Here is an 18,651-nt window from a genome sequence, read left to right as displayed (position 1 = left end):
AAGGAATGGAAGCAGCACAGCCAAAGACCATGCCATGGAAGCCATCAAAGGAATTTGGAATTTTTGTTCTGGGCAATGGGAAGCCATTATGGTTTCAATGCAGAGGAGCATGACCTCATTTCTGGCTATAGTTAGAAAATAAATTCACCCAACAAAGGCAATTGCCTGAGCTCAAGCCAGATGCTGACTTGGGTCAAGGGGTGTAGCTGCAAAAATGAGGAGGCACCTCAGAGACAGACCTGGCAGGACTTTAGATCAGACATGGGAGGGGAGAGAGAGGAATCACGGGCAAGTAAACAACTCCCTGTGACCTGGGTCACGAGAAGCCATCGTTGGGGCATGTGTGGGGATGGGGGCTTTGGGAGACTTTAAGTCTGGCTTATGATAGGCTGAGTCTGAGCTGCTTGTGTAACATCCATGTGAAGCCAGGAGGGGATGCAGGCATATATCTGGGTTGGAGATTGGGACTTGGGGTGGAGACGCATCAGCTCACAGATGGATTCTGGTATTAACTCATTTAACATTCACCACACCATGAGGCAGGCACTAGTCTCACCCCCATGTACAAGCCCAAGGCAGAAAGGCCAATGAACGGGGCTCCAGTAGGGTATATTTTTATCCTTTTATTTATAATTCAACAGTTGGCCTAATGTATTGTGCTCTTGACTATTCTAGGTTGAGTACTCGGCAAGCCTTTAGGCCTTGGCTAAGCGAGCATCTGCTGAGCTTGTGCTGTTGGCCAGGGCAGCAGACAGTGTGAGAGGAGCCTAGGAGAACCCCTCCTTCTCTCCCTCCCTCTCCGTGATCAATACCTCTTCTGAAAAAACAAAAAAACAAAACAAAACAAAAAACCTCTTCTGGCCAGATATTCCCATCATTAACCCAGCTCCTGAGGGTCCCTAAGGGATCAATGAGCACATGGAACTAGACAAACTACCTGCATGTCCAGATGTGTAAGACAGTCTTTAACCTACATTAAAAACCAGTGATATTATTCACAATAGCCAAGAAATGGAAACAACCTAAATTCATCAGTGGATGCATGGCTAAAGAAAATGTGTCATATAGACAATGGAATATCATTCAGCCATGAGAAAGAAGGAAATCCTGCCATTTGTGACAGCATGAATGGAACTTGAGGGCATTATGCTAAGTAACATAGGTCTGGCAGGGAAAGACACTGAATTGTATCACTTATACGTAAAGTCTAAAAAAGGACAACTCAAGAAGAGAGTAGTAGAATGGTGGTTGCCAAGGGCTGGTGTTGGGAGAAATGGGGAGAGGTTGGCCAAAAAGCAAATTTATAGCTATGATATAAGGTGTGAGGATCTAATGTAAAATGTTTGTGAATCTTTCTTTTAAATGTTAAAGATTTTTGTAGAGAAAAGTAACCAATGGCAAACTATATGAGAGCCCTGAGAACCCCTGTGAGAACCCCTGTGAGAGGCCCTGGGTAGAACTTTCCCATGAACACCTATCCTGCTGGTTTGACAGCTAGAAGATACTCAGAGCTCTTGAAGGGACAGGACCAGTGGGATTTGGGAGCAGGTGGTGAATGTGGACGGATCCATCCAAGGTAGGGCTACTGCCTGCCCCCCAGGGAAGAGGAAAGGGGCTGTTCCATGGCCTCTGGAGCACTAGAGGGTGGCAGAGGTGAGTGGGTCGCTCCAGATCCATGCTGTGGTTTCTTTCTGAGGAGACTTTGCTCACAGCCAGAGGTTTGAAATGGGCAAGCTTCTCCCATGGGAATTCTGGACAGAAAAAGTGAGACTATGCTCTGAGGGAACCATGACCTAATGAGCCAAGACTAGCAGTGCTGAGGGAAGTGGGTGAGAGGAGAGCAGGGAATTCCTACTCCTGGCCCTGTGACCAAGGGCCAGTGCCTTTCCCTTTCTGGACCACTTTTCTGATCTAGGTACTGAGGAGCTAGGTCATCTTGAAATTCTACTTCCCACCCCAACATCCTAATTTTGTAGCTCGAGAGCATGAAACTAGCACTGATCTTTGCATGATGCACTTCGAGGCATGAAGGGTACCCCACGGACAGCTGGGGAGTGGCCACCAGGGCCCATGTGGACATGGGCAACCCCACTGTGGAGAGAAGGCTGCTCTGTGCTCCTCTGGGTCTCCCCTCCAGGATGGAACCTTGGAACTTAAGCCCAGTTGGGTAGCATGTCTACTTGGACAAATCACCCTAAGCCCACCACACTGCCCCCAAACCAACACTGAGCTCATTTTCTTGGGCCTTACTGACCTGAGCTCCCCTTCGGCCCCTCCTTGCCTTTTCTTGGTGCTTTGAAAAAAAAAAAAAAAAAAGCCCTTTCTGGGTGGCATGCTGGGTTCATTTTTTAAAATATTTAATATTGTAAGAATAATGTGAAAAGATTTTTTTTGGAGTATAAACATACATTTTTTAAAAAAAATCTCCAACACTTAGCAATTATTCAGCTATAGTCTACTTTCCTGAATTTTCTCAGTCCTTTCTCTTCATATTTTAACAACTGACATATAGTATCTTCTCCCAAAGCTGTGATTGTTTTGGTAGCCCATTAACCATTCCTTTGGGGATCCACGGCCTAATCAGTGTCCTGCCCTCTCCAACCCTGAAGGCCAGTCCGTGCCCCCTGCCTGTAGTGTGAACGTCAGGGAGTAGCCGGAGCTTTTCTGCTGGTACCAGGAGTCCACACTTCTGCTCATCCTCTCCATTCAGAGAGCTCCCGGATCTTGCCAATGAGTCCTTTTGTTTACAGTGTTTTGCTTGCTTAATGCCAGATCTCTTTGAGAGCTTCCAGCATTCCTGCCTCACCCTGCCCATCAGAGTAGAGCCGAGGAACACCTCCTTGGTTTCCAAGGCCCAATGCTACCTGTCTTCTGGGTGAAAGGGAGAGGAGGGGAGCGGGAAAGAGACTGTTCTCAAAAACCTCACCGAGCTCCTGTGGTGTGTGGGACTCTGGCCAGTATCAGTGTTCTTCACTAGGACGGTATGATGGGGGACATCTACTACTCTCTGCCAGAGGCTGCACAGCATACAATGTACCATCCCATTCCAGACAAAGTAACTGAGGTGCAAGTGTGTTAAGTAATTTATTCAAGGTCCCCTGGCATTGAGTAGTAGAGCTGTGTTTTGACCACACTGCTCCTGGGAACAACCGCTGGGCCTTCCAGGATATGCTGCGAATGACCAATGAGGTCTTTAAACTTTGGAAATGCCTCTACTGGGGATCCCTGGGTGGCTCAGCGGTTTAGTGCCTGCCTTTGGCCCAGGGCGCGATCCTGGAGTCCCGGGATCGAGTCCCACGTCAGGCTCCCGGCATGGAGCCTGCTTCTCCCTCCTCCTGTGTCTCTGCCTCTCTCTCTCTCTCTATGTCTATCATAAATAAATAAATCTTAAAAAAAAAAAAAAGGAAATGCCTCTACTCCCAAATTTGTACCATACATAGTAAAATGGACACTAAAAACTGGTGTTGCTTCTGTTCATGGCTTCCAACAGCAGCTCTGACCTAAACCATTGCCTTGAGGACAGAAAACGGGCAGCATGTAGGTATTACACTTCCAATAAACTGAAAACAGCTCATAAGAACATAAATGTTTCACAAAAGCTTTATTTGTGGTCACATCTATGGTTCTCATGTCAGTATACAAACAACTCAGTTCAATGCAGTGCTTCTAATACAAGTCATATAAAACTGTGGAACACAACAAATAGTGCACTTGATATAAAAATAAATTACACTCTAAGAGTTACTGCAAAGCTTTACACATATAAAAAGTAAACACAAATAGTTAGTGAGGTCCTTTGAACTATCATATGAGAAAAGAACATTTACTCATGAAAATAAAAAGATCAAGGGAACTGTACTAAAACACCTCCCTGATAAAGAGAAATCCTGGGAAGTGACTGAATTATTGTCCCAAGCAATGTGATAAAGAGTCTCCTGTATCCTATCTTAGAACTGGAAATAATTACTGCTCTGCCAACATGTTAACACAGGAAGAGTTGGGCTCAGGACAAATTTCTATAATCCAAACAAACTTCCTCATCCTGAAGGCTGATAGATAAGAAAAGCTTCCAGCTGTCTTCTGATCATTGTAAAGTCAGAGAGTTTACAATTCTGACAGGAAAAAAGGACATAATATGGAAATGTACATTCTTCAATCTGCAGAAGATTCCAGGCTTCTAAGCAACTGGAAGGCTGAAGGCAAGATTGGTTAGAAACTGGGGAGGCCTCACAAAAGACTCTCAGAGCGGGAGACCCAGGACTGCACCCTATCCATGTGTAAATGAGGATGTCAACATCCAGACAGAGGCTACGGAAGAACCTAGGGGAATACTCGCGTGACTCCCAGGGAGACATGCTGCCATGCCACCAAGTGTGGAACTGGAGTCAGCACCTGTTTTTGTAAATGAAACTTCAGTGGAGCACAGTCAGCCCATGCACATACTATCATCAGTGCTGCTTTTGTGCTACAGCCGCACAGCTGAGTGCTGAAGTATTAACTACCTCTGCTCCTCACAGAGAAACTGCTCATTTCTGCTCTAGATGAGAAGACAAGAACTTTGCTTCTCAAGACCCTTACTTATAGAAAAATATGGAAGATTTTTCTCTATGTAAGTTGACTGCCAAATAATTCTGTTCTAGCAAAGTCTCTGAATTTGAATTTCCTCTGAGTTTTCATTCTGAGGCTTATAATAAGAGAAGACAGGGGCACCAGTTTTAGCCAGAATTGGGAAGCATTAGAGAACCAGCAGTCAAGATGCAAGGAACAACCCAGGGCTTTCATCCTTAATTGTCCACAAATCATCTGTGATTGTGCAAAAGCAGATACAGGTGCAAACAGTAGGCTGTAAGAAATATTTTTAAATAGAATTTTTCTTAAAACAATATAAACATTTTAGGAAAGCTGTTAAAGGTATGTCTAAACTTATCAAGACCAAAGGAATCTAATCATTCCTTTGTTCAGCAGTGTTTCTTGAAGGGCAGGCATGAAAGAACCATGAGCCCTTCCAGTGTATACAAAGGTGATACTACTGACAATAGTAAGAAATAGGATCTCATTTATTATTTTACAAGTTCAGAAGAAGAGTTGAGGGCAGAAAGCTGAAACCTAAAAATCTTATTTTAAACCTCCATGCCAACTCTCCTTTTCCCTACCAGTGCTGTCAAATGGCCTGATTTCAGGTTCCTCTCCTTTCTGCTCTCCCAAGGCCTGCCACAGATGCCTACTGCATGACACTGTACTAAGCGTTACTGGGACGGAGCACTCAGTAAGCCAGGAGACGGGCAGCAGCAACAATCCACTCCTTGCAAGCTCCCACAGACCCATGAGATGTGGCAAAACAACAAAAGAAGCCCTGCCACTCTCTCAGCGCCAGCCTAAATCTGCTCCCAGTCACAAGTTCCATTATCGCTGACCCTAATGAGTTACTATAGTCAAATCTGGTACTGGAAAATATGGGAAGAAAGTAACCACAGACTAGCTAAGCTTGTGGCTAACAGCCTTCTGTTATTTGTTGCCAATCCCGGTCTGTTATCTCAGCTATAAATCACCTCCAGATACTTTGAAACAGAAGAATGCTCACAGCTTCTTAGCTGGAGCCCTCAAATAAGCTATTGTTCTTCCTCTCTTTGCAAACGTTCTCATTACTTCTGACTTAAACGTTGTCAATATTTCTTTTTAGCTACACTTACTAAGGTGCCTGGGAACCTCATTCTAGATAGAAAAAAAACTTCCTGCCCAACTAGCTGTCATTTTGAACAGCCAGTAGGGCTATTTCATCTCATCTGTGGGTCAGAGCTTTAGTGAGTTTATCAGATGATTCGGATGTGTAGGGGAGGACTATGCCCTGAAGGCCCCCCAGGGTAGGGCCAACAGAGCTGTCCCTCTTTCCACTTCAAGGTAATCAACCTGCCCTCTTTTCCAATATTATCTCAAATCTCACCCTGCTCATATTCTTTACAGATTCATATATATATATATATATATATATATATATATATATATATATATTCTCTCATCACAGAAACAGACTTTTCCCTTCCCTCTCGGACACATTCAGATTTCCTGAGCCCCACAGCCCCGCCATTCTCTCCCCTCAGAAAAGCAGGAACAAGATCAGTGTTACAGCAACTCTGGGGAAGGCATCAGCAGCAGTAGTGACAGGGAAGTTATACTTGACAGGTATCTGAACTGTCAGGGCTAATTCATCATTAAAGTATTAATCTCCATATTTACTACTTTGTGTCAGGCCAAAAGACAAAATTTCCCCCTTTTAGACTGAGATTTAAGTAAATTTTAAGAAAGTACTTATCAATATGCTAACTAGTAAGAATAATAGGTACCTAAAGACACAGAGGCTATGGAGTATTTTCAACAACTTATTCTTAAATTTTAAAAAGTTTAAAATAAGTATGGTGCTACCTCCTAAACAGGATAAGACGTTTAGGTCTTCCAAGCTAGCAGTAATGCCTTAGCTGCTTTGTGGTTAGATGCACAACTTTAACCTTTCAGTACATCCAGCATTGTCAGCACACTGAAAATTTGATGTCTAGTCAGTCCAGCGTGCTTCGAGTCAGGCCCCTGGTCAAGTGTAGGTATCACTTACAGCTTCAAGAAAATTTGTTTTACAATTAAGAATTGGCAAAAGCTCTGCCAATGAAATTCACAAGCTCAGCATAATGGCTAAGGGGAGGCAGCCAGCAAGAAGTGCCAACTTTCTTTCCTTTAGCGAAGTTGTTCTGTGCAAAAGTGGTTTCCAAACTCTACAGCTCCCTGGGAAACAGGGATTAAAATTCCTGAGCTTTCCAATCAGACACTAGTGTGTGTGTTTGCCTGAGCAAATGATTATGCTATAGGGAACCCAGGACAGTCCAAACCATGATGTTTTAAAGATCACAAAGCTGGATATTCTCTTGTGCTGAGCAATATAAATTAACACCCAATTATATACATAATACAGGGCAGAAAACTAAACATCAACTCCCAGGAGGTATAGTTTGACATCAATCTTTGATCACTGGGATTAACAACGATGCCAACATGGTCTCCACCTCATTCTCATTTCCAGTAGCAATTGTAGTTTACCTTCTGCATTCTGAAGTTTTAAAGCTAAAATAAGAATGTTTTTCTGGATATCAGGATTGCAAGTGGTTATTTTTACAGTCTTCATTTTCTATATGCAAATGTGCTACTTTAACATCCAGAATTTTTTTTTTTTGTACCAGAAGTGATAAGGAACTTCTAGAGACTTTTTAAAATTAGCACAAAATGCCTAACATAGGTAAGATACGAGGTTCTTACAGTATGCTAAGTACAGTTTCAGATGTGGTAGATGTTCAAGAAACAAACCCCCCACCTCCGATTCCCTCTTTCTGTCCTGGTATTTTCATTTTGTTTTGTTTCCTTTAGTTTACAAGTTCTAAACTTATTCAGCTCATATTGAAAGGAAACGGAGCCTATATCCAAACTGGTGCCAGTGTGGAGAAGTCACTGCTGTCTCTGTCTGGTCTGAAAAGTTACAGAGTATGTGTGTGGTGCATGTGAGGGCTTCCTATGGGGAAGCAGGGCTGAAAAAAATAGGATACAAGATAGGTGCAATTGATTTCTCTATATTCTTTTCAAGGCTTAGCTTACCTTGAGGTCAACTTAGGAGTATTAAGATAGCCAGTAGTAAGAAGTCAAAAGTATGAGACACTTGAAAATCTTCTGTATTCTAAACTTTTCTTTAGTACTGTAATAATTGTAAACAATTAGGCCTCAACCTACCTATGTGATATCCTCATTAACTTCCTAAACTTCTGATTTCCAAGTATTGCATGGATAAGGGCAACTTCTCTAACAAGTGTTCAGATCAAGCACACTCACCCTAAGGCTATTACTGACTACCAGAGATGGCCTGCTTATGGGGTGGTTATGAACAATTATAACCACTAGATGGAGACAAGAGTTTGAAGGAAACCACATGGAAATAATTCCGTGTCAGGAATTTACAACTTCAATACAATTACAGAAAGTAAAAGACCAGATACCCTCATTTAGGCAAATATATAGTGTAATTAAACCCTTCCAGTTGGACGGAAAATGTTTTTCATTGAGTTGAAGTCAAATCTAGGTGAGTTTTTTTACTCATAACTAAGGACAAGCTCCTGAATCTGACAAATTCCAGCAGAAATGGATTCAGGAAGGACAGCTGCAGAGCGCTGGGCATTCCAGTTATAGGTGAGAAGGAGCCAATCCCTCAGAGCTCAGTTGTCAGTAAACACTTCTGCTTCAAGACAGTTTCTCCTGCCAAAGTTGGAACAGAGCTGAAAAAAGAAAGGAGGGATTATTATTCCGTGAAACCACTGGGGTGGGAGCACCATGCATTTCTCTACCAGTGCTACACAGAGCAGACTGAAAGCAAATCACTGACCTAAATGACTATGTTGCAACACCTAATTTAGCAATGATATATTTACAGAAGGGAATTTTCTAGGTAACTGATGCATATGTCACCTTGAAATCTAAAGATACCAATTTCCCCTACTTCCCTGAATAAAACATACCAAACACTTAATCATTTCTTAATGATTCAGGCTTATTATTATGAATAGCAAGAACAGTACTGTACAGAGCATGACAGCAAACTTGCTCAAGAAATACCAAGGTTAAGTGGGTACATACTTCTGTACTTTACATAGACAGTCCCAAGATGGCTGTGGGAGTTCCCACACCAGTTAATCTGCTCTGTCAGAGTTAATGTGAAAAAAAAAAAACAATGTGGGCTTTGCATGAGCACCTGAAAGTCTCTGCCATAGCTGAAGAGCATGAACTGAGGCAAGGACGTCACGTCATCTACCTTGGTTTCATTAAAACTTAACAGTCAAAATATATACTACAAAGGATATAGTTTAACATGTCGAAAATACTAACAAGCTTGACTGTTGAAACAGCAGTCATGTGTACCAGCCCCCTCCATTTCTACTATACAGAGACAAAACGCTTTCAATATTTTTTTCCTGGCATTTTCCTTCACTTTTCTGTATCTCTGGTTCTCTAAGTACAGTCCCTGGAATTTGTTATAGGTGCAAATTCTTAGGCACTTTACAGGAGGCCCAGTTTGTTTTAATGATTTATTTATTTACTTTAGAAAGAAAAAGAGAGCATGAGTGGAGAGGGCAGAGGTAGAGGGAGGGGGAGAGAGAATCTCAAGCAGACTGCACTGGGCACTGAGCGTGGAGCCCAACACAGGCCTTGGTCTTATGACTCTGAGATCACAACCTAAGCTGAAACCAAGAGTCAGGATGCTCAACCAACTACACCATCCAGGCTCTCCTAAGCTGTTTTAATAAGCCCTCCAGGTGATTGTGATGCACAACTAGCAAAAGTCCAAGTGGCCTGTTTCTACAACTTCTTGCCATGGACTACCATTCTTAGAGCCCACTCATCAGTCCCCCAATCTTTCCTTCCTACCTTTTCAATACAGCTAAACAATTTTCATCATATTAATATTTAGGGTTTGTTGTAACTATGTAAATATTTTCACAACTGATATAAGTGTATTACATTTTTTCTTATATAATTTGTTCCTCCTGGACTGAAGAACTGCTTCATTTTTTTGTTGAGACTGTTTGTTTCATTTTCTGTACTTATTTCTAATTTGTACTTAAGTTTGCAGATAGAACCATGGATCTTTCCAAGTACATTCAGTTATGTCATGTAATTTTTTAAAAACTGGGGTAGGCCATGTGTTTGTGTTTTTTCTTGGCAATATCCTTCCTGGAACTTTATATTCCCCTCTTCAAATCTGTACAGAATTGTTCCTAAACAACAAGGCAGCTGCTGCCTCAGGACTTTTTTCCACCTTTCTCCCAGTCAGTTCCTGCACCTGTTTCCTGGGTCCTGTGTCTTCCTCCTTCTTGGATGATCACCTGTGTCTCTGTGTGTCTCTCATGAATAAATAAATAAATAAATAAAATCTTAAAAAAACTAGGGGAAAAATAATTTTACTCCAGAATTCTGAAGGCATTGCTCTATTATCTTCTTTCTTTCAGTGAAGTCTGTCATTCTGATTATCAGTCCTTTCATGTATTCTTTTTATCCTCTCTCTGAAGACTTACACTCTCTCTTTCTGAAATTTCATGATGGTCCTTAGTGTTGTCTACTTTCCTTGCTGGGTACTCAGGCCCATTTAATCTAAAAACTCAAATACTTCTGGCACCTGGGTGGCTCAGTGGGTTAAGCATCTGACTTGGGCATAGGTCATGATCTCAGCAGGGTCCTGGGCTCTCTGCTCAGCAGAGAGTCTGCTTCTTCCTCTCCCTCTGCCCTTCCCCCGATCATTCTCTCTCTTTCACTCAAAGTGTTAAAAGGAAATACTGAAGTACTTCTGTTCTGAGAAATCTAAATTCCTTTAACAATTTTTTATTTACTCTGTTCTTTCTAGATCTCTGATGATTGATATATTGGACTACCTGGACCAATCCTCCAATGATCTCTTCTATCTCAGTTTTCATCTTTTTGTTCTACTTTTTGAGAGATTTCCTCAATCTTCCACCCATTCTTTGGGTTTTATTTTTAACATGGTTAATAATTTCTAAGAACACTGCATTTTCTGTTTCCTTTCTTTTACACTTCCTGTTAGTGTTGCATAGATGCAGCATCTCCTCTCATGAAATTATCATTTTGTGAAGTTTTTGATGCTCATGTTCCCTTCTTTCCTCCCTATTTCTTTTTCAGTTTACCTATTTCAGTATTTCCTCAAACATCTGAAAATCTTTGGCTCTCTTCACACTTATGTGGGAAGCACTTATTCATACTTAAAAGTGAAAGACAGACTAGAATGCCATTTGGAAACTGTATATATGGGCAAAATTCACTAACTAATGGGCTTGTGGTAGTTGCAGGACCCAGCAAAACTGTATCCAGACTTTATAGCCACAGAAAATGAGATTATAAATGTGTGCTAAATATATTACATAGCAAACTATTGTAACGTAATTACATTTACACGATTCATCTGTACTGCTATTTATGTAGTTGACTATTAATGAGATTTTGGAAAGTTTTCAGCTTGGACTATTATGAATATACCTGCTATAAACATTCTTTTACATGTCCTCTGATAGACAATTATTTGTATTTCTACTTGGTATGTATATAATAAAATCACGGAGTCACTGGGTATGTTCAACTTTAGGAGATACTGCCAAACCTATTTCCAGCATGGTTATTCCAATTTATAGAGTTCCAGTTGCCCTGTATCTTTACCAACACTTGATACTATGTGTCTTTTCCACTTCAGCCATTCTGGGAGTATATAGTGGTCACCACGTGGTGGTTTGAATTTGTATTCCTCAATGACTAGTTAAGTTGCACATTGTTTCATATGCTTACAGACCATCTGGATGTCTTCTTGTGAACTGCCTTTCCACGTTGTTGTTGTTTTTTTTTAAGATTTTATTTATTTATTCATGAGAGATGCAGACAGAGAGACAGAAACATAGGCAGAGGGAGAAGCTGGCTCCTCGCGGGGAACCTGATGTGGGACTTGATTCCAGGACCCCAGGATCATGACCTGAGCCAAAGGCAGACACTCAACCATTGAGCAACCCAGGTGCCACCCCTGCCTTTTCGAGTCTTACCAATTTTTCTATTTAGCTGTCTTTTTCTTACAGATTTATAAGAGCTCTTTATATATTCTAGATATGAGTCCTTATCAAAGAAAGAGAGGGAAGAAGTACAAGTATTTTCTCTCACTCTCTGGTTTCCTTTCTAGAGATCTTGAGATTATTTCTTTTGATGAACAGAAGTTCTTGACAGAAGCCAAGTTTTATATATATATATATATATATATATATATATATATATACACACACACACACACACACACACACACATATATGTATATATATATATTTTTTTCCTGTGATAGAAGCTTTTTGTGACCTGTTTTAAAAAAAAATCTTTCCTGATCTCCAGAATGTTTGCTTATATTTTCTTCTAAAAGCTTTGTTATTTGAAGTTTCACATTTAGATCTGCAACCCATCTAGAATGGATTTTTGTGTATGGTCCGAGGTTAGGTCAAGATTAATCTTTTCCCACATGGATATTTATTTAATTTGTTTAGCTGATGGGGAGCACAGGTGGCTCAGCGGTTTAGCGCCACCTTCAGCCCAGGGCCTGATCCTGGAACCAGGGATCGGGTCCCGCATCAGGCTCCCTGCATGGAGCTTGCTTCTCCCTCTCCTTGTGTCTCTGCCTCTCTCTGTGTGTCTCTCATGAATAAATAAATAAATAATCTTAAAAAATTTTTTTTGTTCAGCTGATTTACTCAAAGGCTATCTATTCACAAGCACTCCATCATCCTTTTCTTCACAAATCAAGTAGCTTTATTTGTGTGAGTTTGTTTCTAGACCCTATTCTGTTCCACTGATCCTTTTATTGTTTTTTTTTGTTTTATTTTTAGGTATGATTGATATTTAACATTTTATTAATTTCAGGTACACTACCTGTCCTCTTTGATCTCTTTAATTTCTCTATGACTATTTTGTTTCGGGAAGGAATGTAGATGATCTCTTCTTTCATCAATAATTTTTAATTTACAAGTCCTAAGAACTCATATTTCATTGTGTAAACTCAATTACAAAGCATTATCACCTGGTCCTCTGCACATAATCTCTTTTTTTACAGTGGCAATTACTAGAAATATAAATAGTTAGAAAAATAACCTACAGGGTGCTATTTGACAACTACATGTGAGTTCTCTATGGCAAGTCCCACGCCTGTTTTGTTCACTACTATCTTCAGTGCTGCCAAATCAGTAAAATCAATGCTTGGTACATTACAGACATTCAATAAATGTTTGCTAAGTGATTATATTACTTTGAAGACTGTGGAGATTGGAACTTTAAAATGAAACTATCAGTTTCTTTCGAGTTAATCGGCTTTAATAACTTTTCCAACTAATTAGGAAATTTCTTCTCTAACTAGGAAAGCATCTACTTCAACTGACCTATACTCTCAACACCAGGAGGATGTGAGAAACAGACATCACCAGGAAGAAGTCTGAGGTGATAATGAAGGCAACTGTACATCTTTTGTAAAACAGGCACAGTTTTGGTCCTAACAATGAAGAGTTGAAGAACTACATGCCAAACAAAAGGTCTTTTGAGTTTCTGAGTCCAGCTTCTGTTTGTGGCAAGCAATATGTTGAAATGAACTCGTAACAGGTGTTGGTAAAAGGTGTCTCAGAGCCCTCATCTTGGGAATCTCCTACTTCACTCTTATCTATGATTCTTCACCTTATTATGGATGGACAACATGACATAAAGCATGAAAGGAAAGACATAAAAGCATGAAAGGAAAGGCATAAATGAATTTTAAAACAAATAAAAATTTTAAAGATAAGTCTGTTAAAAAGTTAACATTTATGAAGACTTGATTTAAAAAAGGGGCTACTTTATAATTTTGTAGAAAATTGTTACTGACAGGAAAACAAAAAAACATTATTCTAAATAATAGAGAAAAAATTTACCCAGTTTCAGTTAAATTCAGTTAAAGAAGAACTGACATTACTGCTGTAAGTATATTTTCTTCTGAACAGATGCCTTAGAACTGCAATGGAGAAAGAATTTCCTCACCTGGTCACAGCATCCACCAAGAATGGTCCTGGGGGAGAAATCAGCGAGACTACTTCTCTGTTACCATGTTCCTCCTTCTCTGCCAAGCACAGTCCTTCCAGTCCATTGGAAAGGACACCACTCTGCTGAGGGAGACAAATACCATGTCTGAACAGAAGTGATAACAGAGGCCTGAGCATCAGCAGTTCAGCTCCAAGCCATCTTCCCTAATGATTACGGTAGTAAGTAAGAGGATTTTGATGGTCATGGCTATTTTGGTTTGTTTTTCACCATACTTCACCTCAGGTTTTTAGTTTTGTTTTTGTCAGCATCCTTAAGCCTTTACAAACAGGAAAGGTAAATCACTAGTTTGAAGACATTAAGTTCAGATAACAAGGCTTTGAGAATGACCTCACATTTTTAAGTAAAAACAAGAGCCTGGTAATCCTTTAGGCCTTACTCTGAAAGGGTAACCAAAATAAAAATTGTAAATATCATTAACTTACTGGTACAATCCACCGTGGTGTGATCATGGATGTTGAAGATACCTAAAATAAATTTTATATATGTGTTTACTTTTAGAGAAGACTTCTTTTCATAACCATTCTCATAATGTTTTCTTCTACTATGGAATGCATCATAGAGGGAGACAGTCCTCAATGGCTCCCCCTGCGCTGACATGCACTTTGAACCCAAGATCCTTTTCTACAAAACAGATGCCATACTCACCACTTAAGAAACTATCATAATTCTGAGAATCTCTTTTTTTAAAAAGATTTTATTTATTTATGCATGAGAGACACAGACAGAGAGAGAGGCAGATACACAGGCAGAGGGAGAAGCAGGCTCCATGCAGGGAGCCTGATGTGGGACTCAATCTCAGGACACCAGGATCAGGCCCTGGGACGAAGGCAGGTGCTAAACCACTGAGCCACCCAGAGATCCCGAGAATCTCTTTAATTTAAAAATGTTCTACTCTAAGAATGCTCCTACTATTTTCAGTTCCTTAATAATAGGACTCCTCTACCTTCCAACCCCAGCATCCAGTTTAACATTTTAGCCTTCTTGGTAGCATCTTGAAAGTGGACTGTGACTAATCCAAATGAACAGCACAAAGAAAGTACAGAGGAAAAAAAAAATCTGTTTAGGTCATTCTCTAATTTCATGCATGCATATAAAAACACTCACATTGTTCCTGATACATAGGGGCTTTGTTACATTCTTTTTAATGTTTAATTTTCTAGATTTTACTTCTATGTATAGAATTATACGCTAAAGAACTCCTCCTATTTTATAGAAACTTAGACTAGTCTGTCCTTAGACTCATGGTTTCAGATTCTGATAAGAAAAAATTTACATAAGTCCATGTCTCATTAATAAGTTAGGAAAGCACCAGAAGAATAAAAATACAACATGACTTTCCCACCAATATTAAAAAAATGCACTTTTACCATAGGAAATACGAGACAGAGAGAGAAAGAATATGCGGTAAAGGTAATTAAAAAATGTTTTGGCAGAAATAAGTCCTATAATAACCATAATTAGAGTAAATATAAATGGATTAAACTCAATCAGAGGAGATCCTCAAAGAAGATTTAAAAAACAAGATCCAGCAAACTGTTGTTCACAAAAGGTCCACTTATAGCCAACAGATACAAAAAGGCTGGAAATAAAAGGACAGGAAATTATATACCAGGCAATATAAACTTAAAAGAAAGTTATGGTGTCAATTTTATAGGAGCCAAAAGGGAAATTAAGAGAGAAAAAAGAGGTAAGGATGGATACTTTAAAGTACTCAAAGGAGTTACAGAAAGTATAATTACCATTAATATATATGCATCTCACAGCATATCTTCAAAATATACAAAATGACAGATTTAGCAATAGATGAGAACTGAATTAATCAATTGTAGACAGATATAAAACACACCCTAGAAATTGACAGAATATTAAAGAGAATCAGCAGATTGATTAATGAAAGAATTCAGCAAGTATGCTAGACACAAAATCAACTTATGAGTTCAACAGTAAAAAATTAAATACCATTCATGATATCAACAAAACTATAACAAAACTATAAAGTATTTAGGATTTAGCCTAACAATCTAAGACTTACAGAGAACATTTAGATGAGAAAAAATAGAAACATGTATCATATTGATGAAAATTAAATATCATAAAAATGCTAATTTTCTCCAAAATAATCTATAAATTTAATATAAACTCCATTAAAATGCCAGCAGAATTTTGGGGGAAACCTGACATGCTGAAATTTTAAGTAAGAATATACTAGGTATCAGTACAAAGCCAAGGTAATAAACACAATAGCAGGACAGCAGAAAAAGAGAGAGCCCACCACTGGAACACAACAGAAAGATTAGTAACACATCAACTGGGAAAGGATGAGTTCTTTAGAATATTGGTAAAATTGGATTTTTTTATGGATAAATACAAATTTGAGTTATATTAAAACGACAACTGACATCCTCCCCGCCAAACCTCAAACTGTTCAAATTTGTTAAAATCTAAAGGTGAAAGGTAAAATAAAATTAAAGCTAATAGAAATCAACAGAAAACAGTATCTCTATGACCTCAGGAGATGGGATGGCAGATGAGGAAGGATTTTTTTCAAACCCTAAACCCCAACTACAACAAGAAAAAATGAAGAATGCCTGACATCAGAATAGGTTTCTGTTCAGTGAAAGATATACACCTGTTTTACTCATCCACCTCCACAGTGACAGACATAGGTTGTCTCAATGTCCTTGCTACTTGTCACAAATGACAGTCATAAAAATGCCTCAGATGTGCTAAAATACAGATTAGCAGAAAGTATTTTTAATACCTAACCTGACATGGAATTCATATCTAGACTATACAAGGAATTCCTGAAATCAAGAAAAAAGGCAGGAAACCTGATAGAAAAATGAGTAAAAGATACATACAGCTGACTCAATAAAAGAAGAAACCTAAGGCAGCATTAAAATAATGGAAGAAATAATACCATTTAACTCACGTGAACTGAAACAATGAGACAAACCCATAAAGACAAAAAAATATTAGAAAGTCAGATAAAGCGCAGGTTAAGGAAAAACTGCTCATAGGACTTATAAACTGTGGAAACCATTCTGGAGGCAGTGAGCAATACCTAGTATTCATATAAGCATGCAATCCAGCAATCCCATTTGTGGGTATCTAACCAACTCTCTACCTTAAAAGAAATATGAAGACTTTTTTTCAACGTTATATTAGTTTCAATTGTACGAGTCAACAATTCTATGTTTCTCAGGTGTGTGTCATGATAAGTATACTCCTTACCCTCTTCATTTATTTCATCAATCCACCCACCCAACTCCCCTCTGGTGATCACCAGTTTGTTCTCTGTATTTAGGTCTGTTTTATTGTTTGTCTCTTTATTTCCCTTGTTCTTTTTTGTTTCTTAAATTCCACATGAGAGAAATCATGGTATTTGTCTTTTTCTGTCTGCGTTATTTCATTTAACATTATACCCTCTAGCTCCATCCATGTTATTGCAAATGGGAAGATCTCATTCTTTTTTATAGCTAATTAATATTAATATTAATTCCATTACACACAAACAGCCCACATTTTCTTTATCCATTCATCTATCAATAGATATTTGAGTCCTTCCATTTCTTGGCTATTATGAATAATGCTGCAATAAACATAGGGATGCATAGGTCTTTTTGAATTAGTGTTTTCGTTTTCTTTAATGGAATTACTGGATCAGATAGTAATTCCACTTTTAATTTTTTGAGGAAACTTCATACTGTTTTTCACAGATGTTTATCTAAATAAATATGTGAAAGGTGCCTGGAAGGACATATAGCAAATACTTTAGAATGAGTACCTTAGCAAAAATGGCAAATGGAAGTGAGGAATGGAGGACAAAGGAAAATAAGATAAGCAAAAGAGAAGCCTTGCATGGACCTAGGAAGATAGTCTGCCATGGACTATGAGGTATAATTAATTTGCGCATCTGACTTAAAAAAAAATGGATACTATCCTATTGGTCTTAGAGATATCTTCTTGTCACAAGTTTATTTTACATATTTACCAATTCCCAAACTGATAGGAATCTTAGTGCTTTCCACAACTTCTTCCTAGCCTTAGTAATATATATTTCTGCTACAGATTTTAGGTTCTCTCTTTGTTCCTCTCAGGGAAGATGGAACTTTATCATTTGGACACTTCTTCAGAATGGTAACTGTAACGGAGATAAACATAAAAATATGATAAAAAAAAGTCCTTCCCTCAAGAAAATGCATACTTTATTTAAATATACATTTTTTTTACAGCTTTACTGTTTTATTATTTTTTTAAGATTTTATTTATTTATTCATGATAGACAGAGAGAGAGAGAGGCAGAGACACAGGCAGAGGGAGAAGCAGTCTCCATGCCAGGAGCCCAATGCGGGACTCGATCCCAAGACTCGGGGATTGCGCCCTGGGCCAAAGGCAGGCGCCAAACAGCTGAGCCACCCAGGGATCCCAGCTGTACTATTTTAATTGATGAAAGGTTTGTTGAATTTTTTTCAGAATACAATAGCCTTCTTAAAGCCAGTTTAGAATATAACAGAAAAAAAAAGATCTCATTAACAATAGCAATGAAAAGCAGGAAGGATCTAAAAATAATAAAAATAGAAAGGACAGAACATATGTTGGGGGAACTATAATGAAAAAGTTTAATAAGAGATACAAGAAGTCTTGAGTGAGAAAAATATATTCTTAGCTAAGAACACAAATTATCATAAATATATCAGTTAATTTACTTATGAATTTAATGTATTTACGAATAAAAATCCAAAGGAATTTGGAGGGGTGGAACTAGAAAAAGTCATTCTAAAAATCTTCTGAAACAATTCACCAGTAGAGTAACAAAACAGCTACATAATGATGCTTGTCTGGCCATATTCTGGATCAAAATCAATTAAAAAGCTAAAGTTCTTAGAAGAGTGTTACAGTTCTAATAACATAAAAATCTGCCAGTGTAACAGAACAGGGAGCCCATTTGTAGACTCTAAAATGCAT

General features: G+C 38.8%; 1 protein-coding gene across 4 annotated transcripts in view; it reads right to left on the bottom strand.

The window, feature by feature from the left end:
• Positions 1-3,586: 3,586 nt before the first annotated feature.
• The window catches only part of EPB41L5 (erythrocyte membrane protein band 4.1 like 5), a 144,334-nt gene continuing 129,269 nt past the window's right edge, over positions 3,587-18,651 (bottom strand). For 3 of the 4 annotated variants that reach the window (XM_055315838.1, XM_055315841.1, XM_055315839.1), the window contains 3 exons: positions 14,106-14,147; positions 13,621-13,745; positions 3,587-8,303 (listed from right to left, as the gene is read on the bottom strand). In XM_055315838.1, coding sequence (XP_055171813.1) covers positions 8,237-8,303; positions 13,621-13,745; positions 14,106-14,147 — 234 coding nt within the window. In that variant the 3' untranslated portion in view covers positions 3,587-8,236. The remainder of the gene's footprint in view (positions 8,304-13,620; positions 13,746-14,105; positions 14,148-18,651) is intronic. The other variant, XM_055315840.1, reaches the window with a different exon arrangement.

Source organism: Nyctereutes procyonoides, unplaced genomic scaffold, assembly GCF_905146905.1.
Source record: "Nyctereutes procyonoides isolate TBG_1078 unplaced genomic scaffold, NYPRO_anot_genome, whole genome shotgun sequence".
In the NCBI taxonomy this organism is placed as follows: Eukaryota; Metazoa; Chordata; class Mammalia; order Carnivora; family Canidae; genus Nyctereutes; species Nyctereutes procyonoides.
Note: the sequence above shows the minus strand (reverse complement) of the source record. Positions and strands in the feature narration are given on the sequence as shown.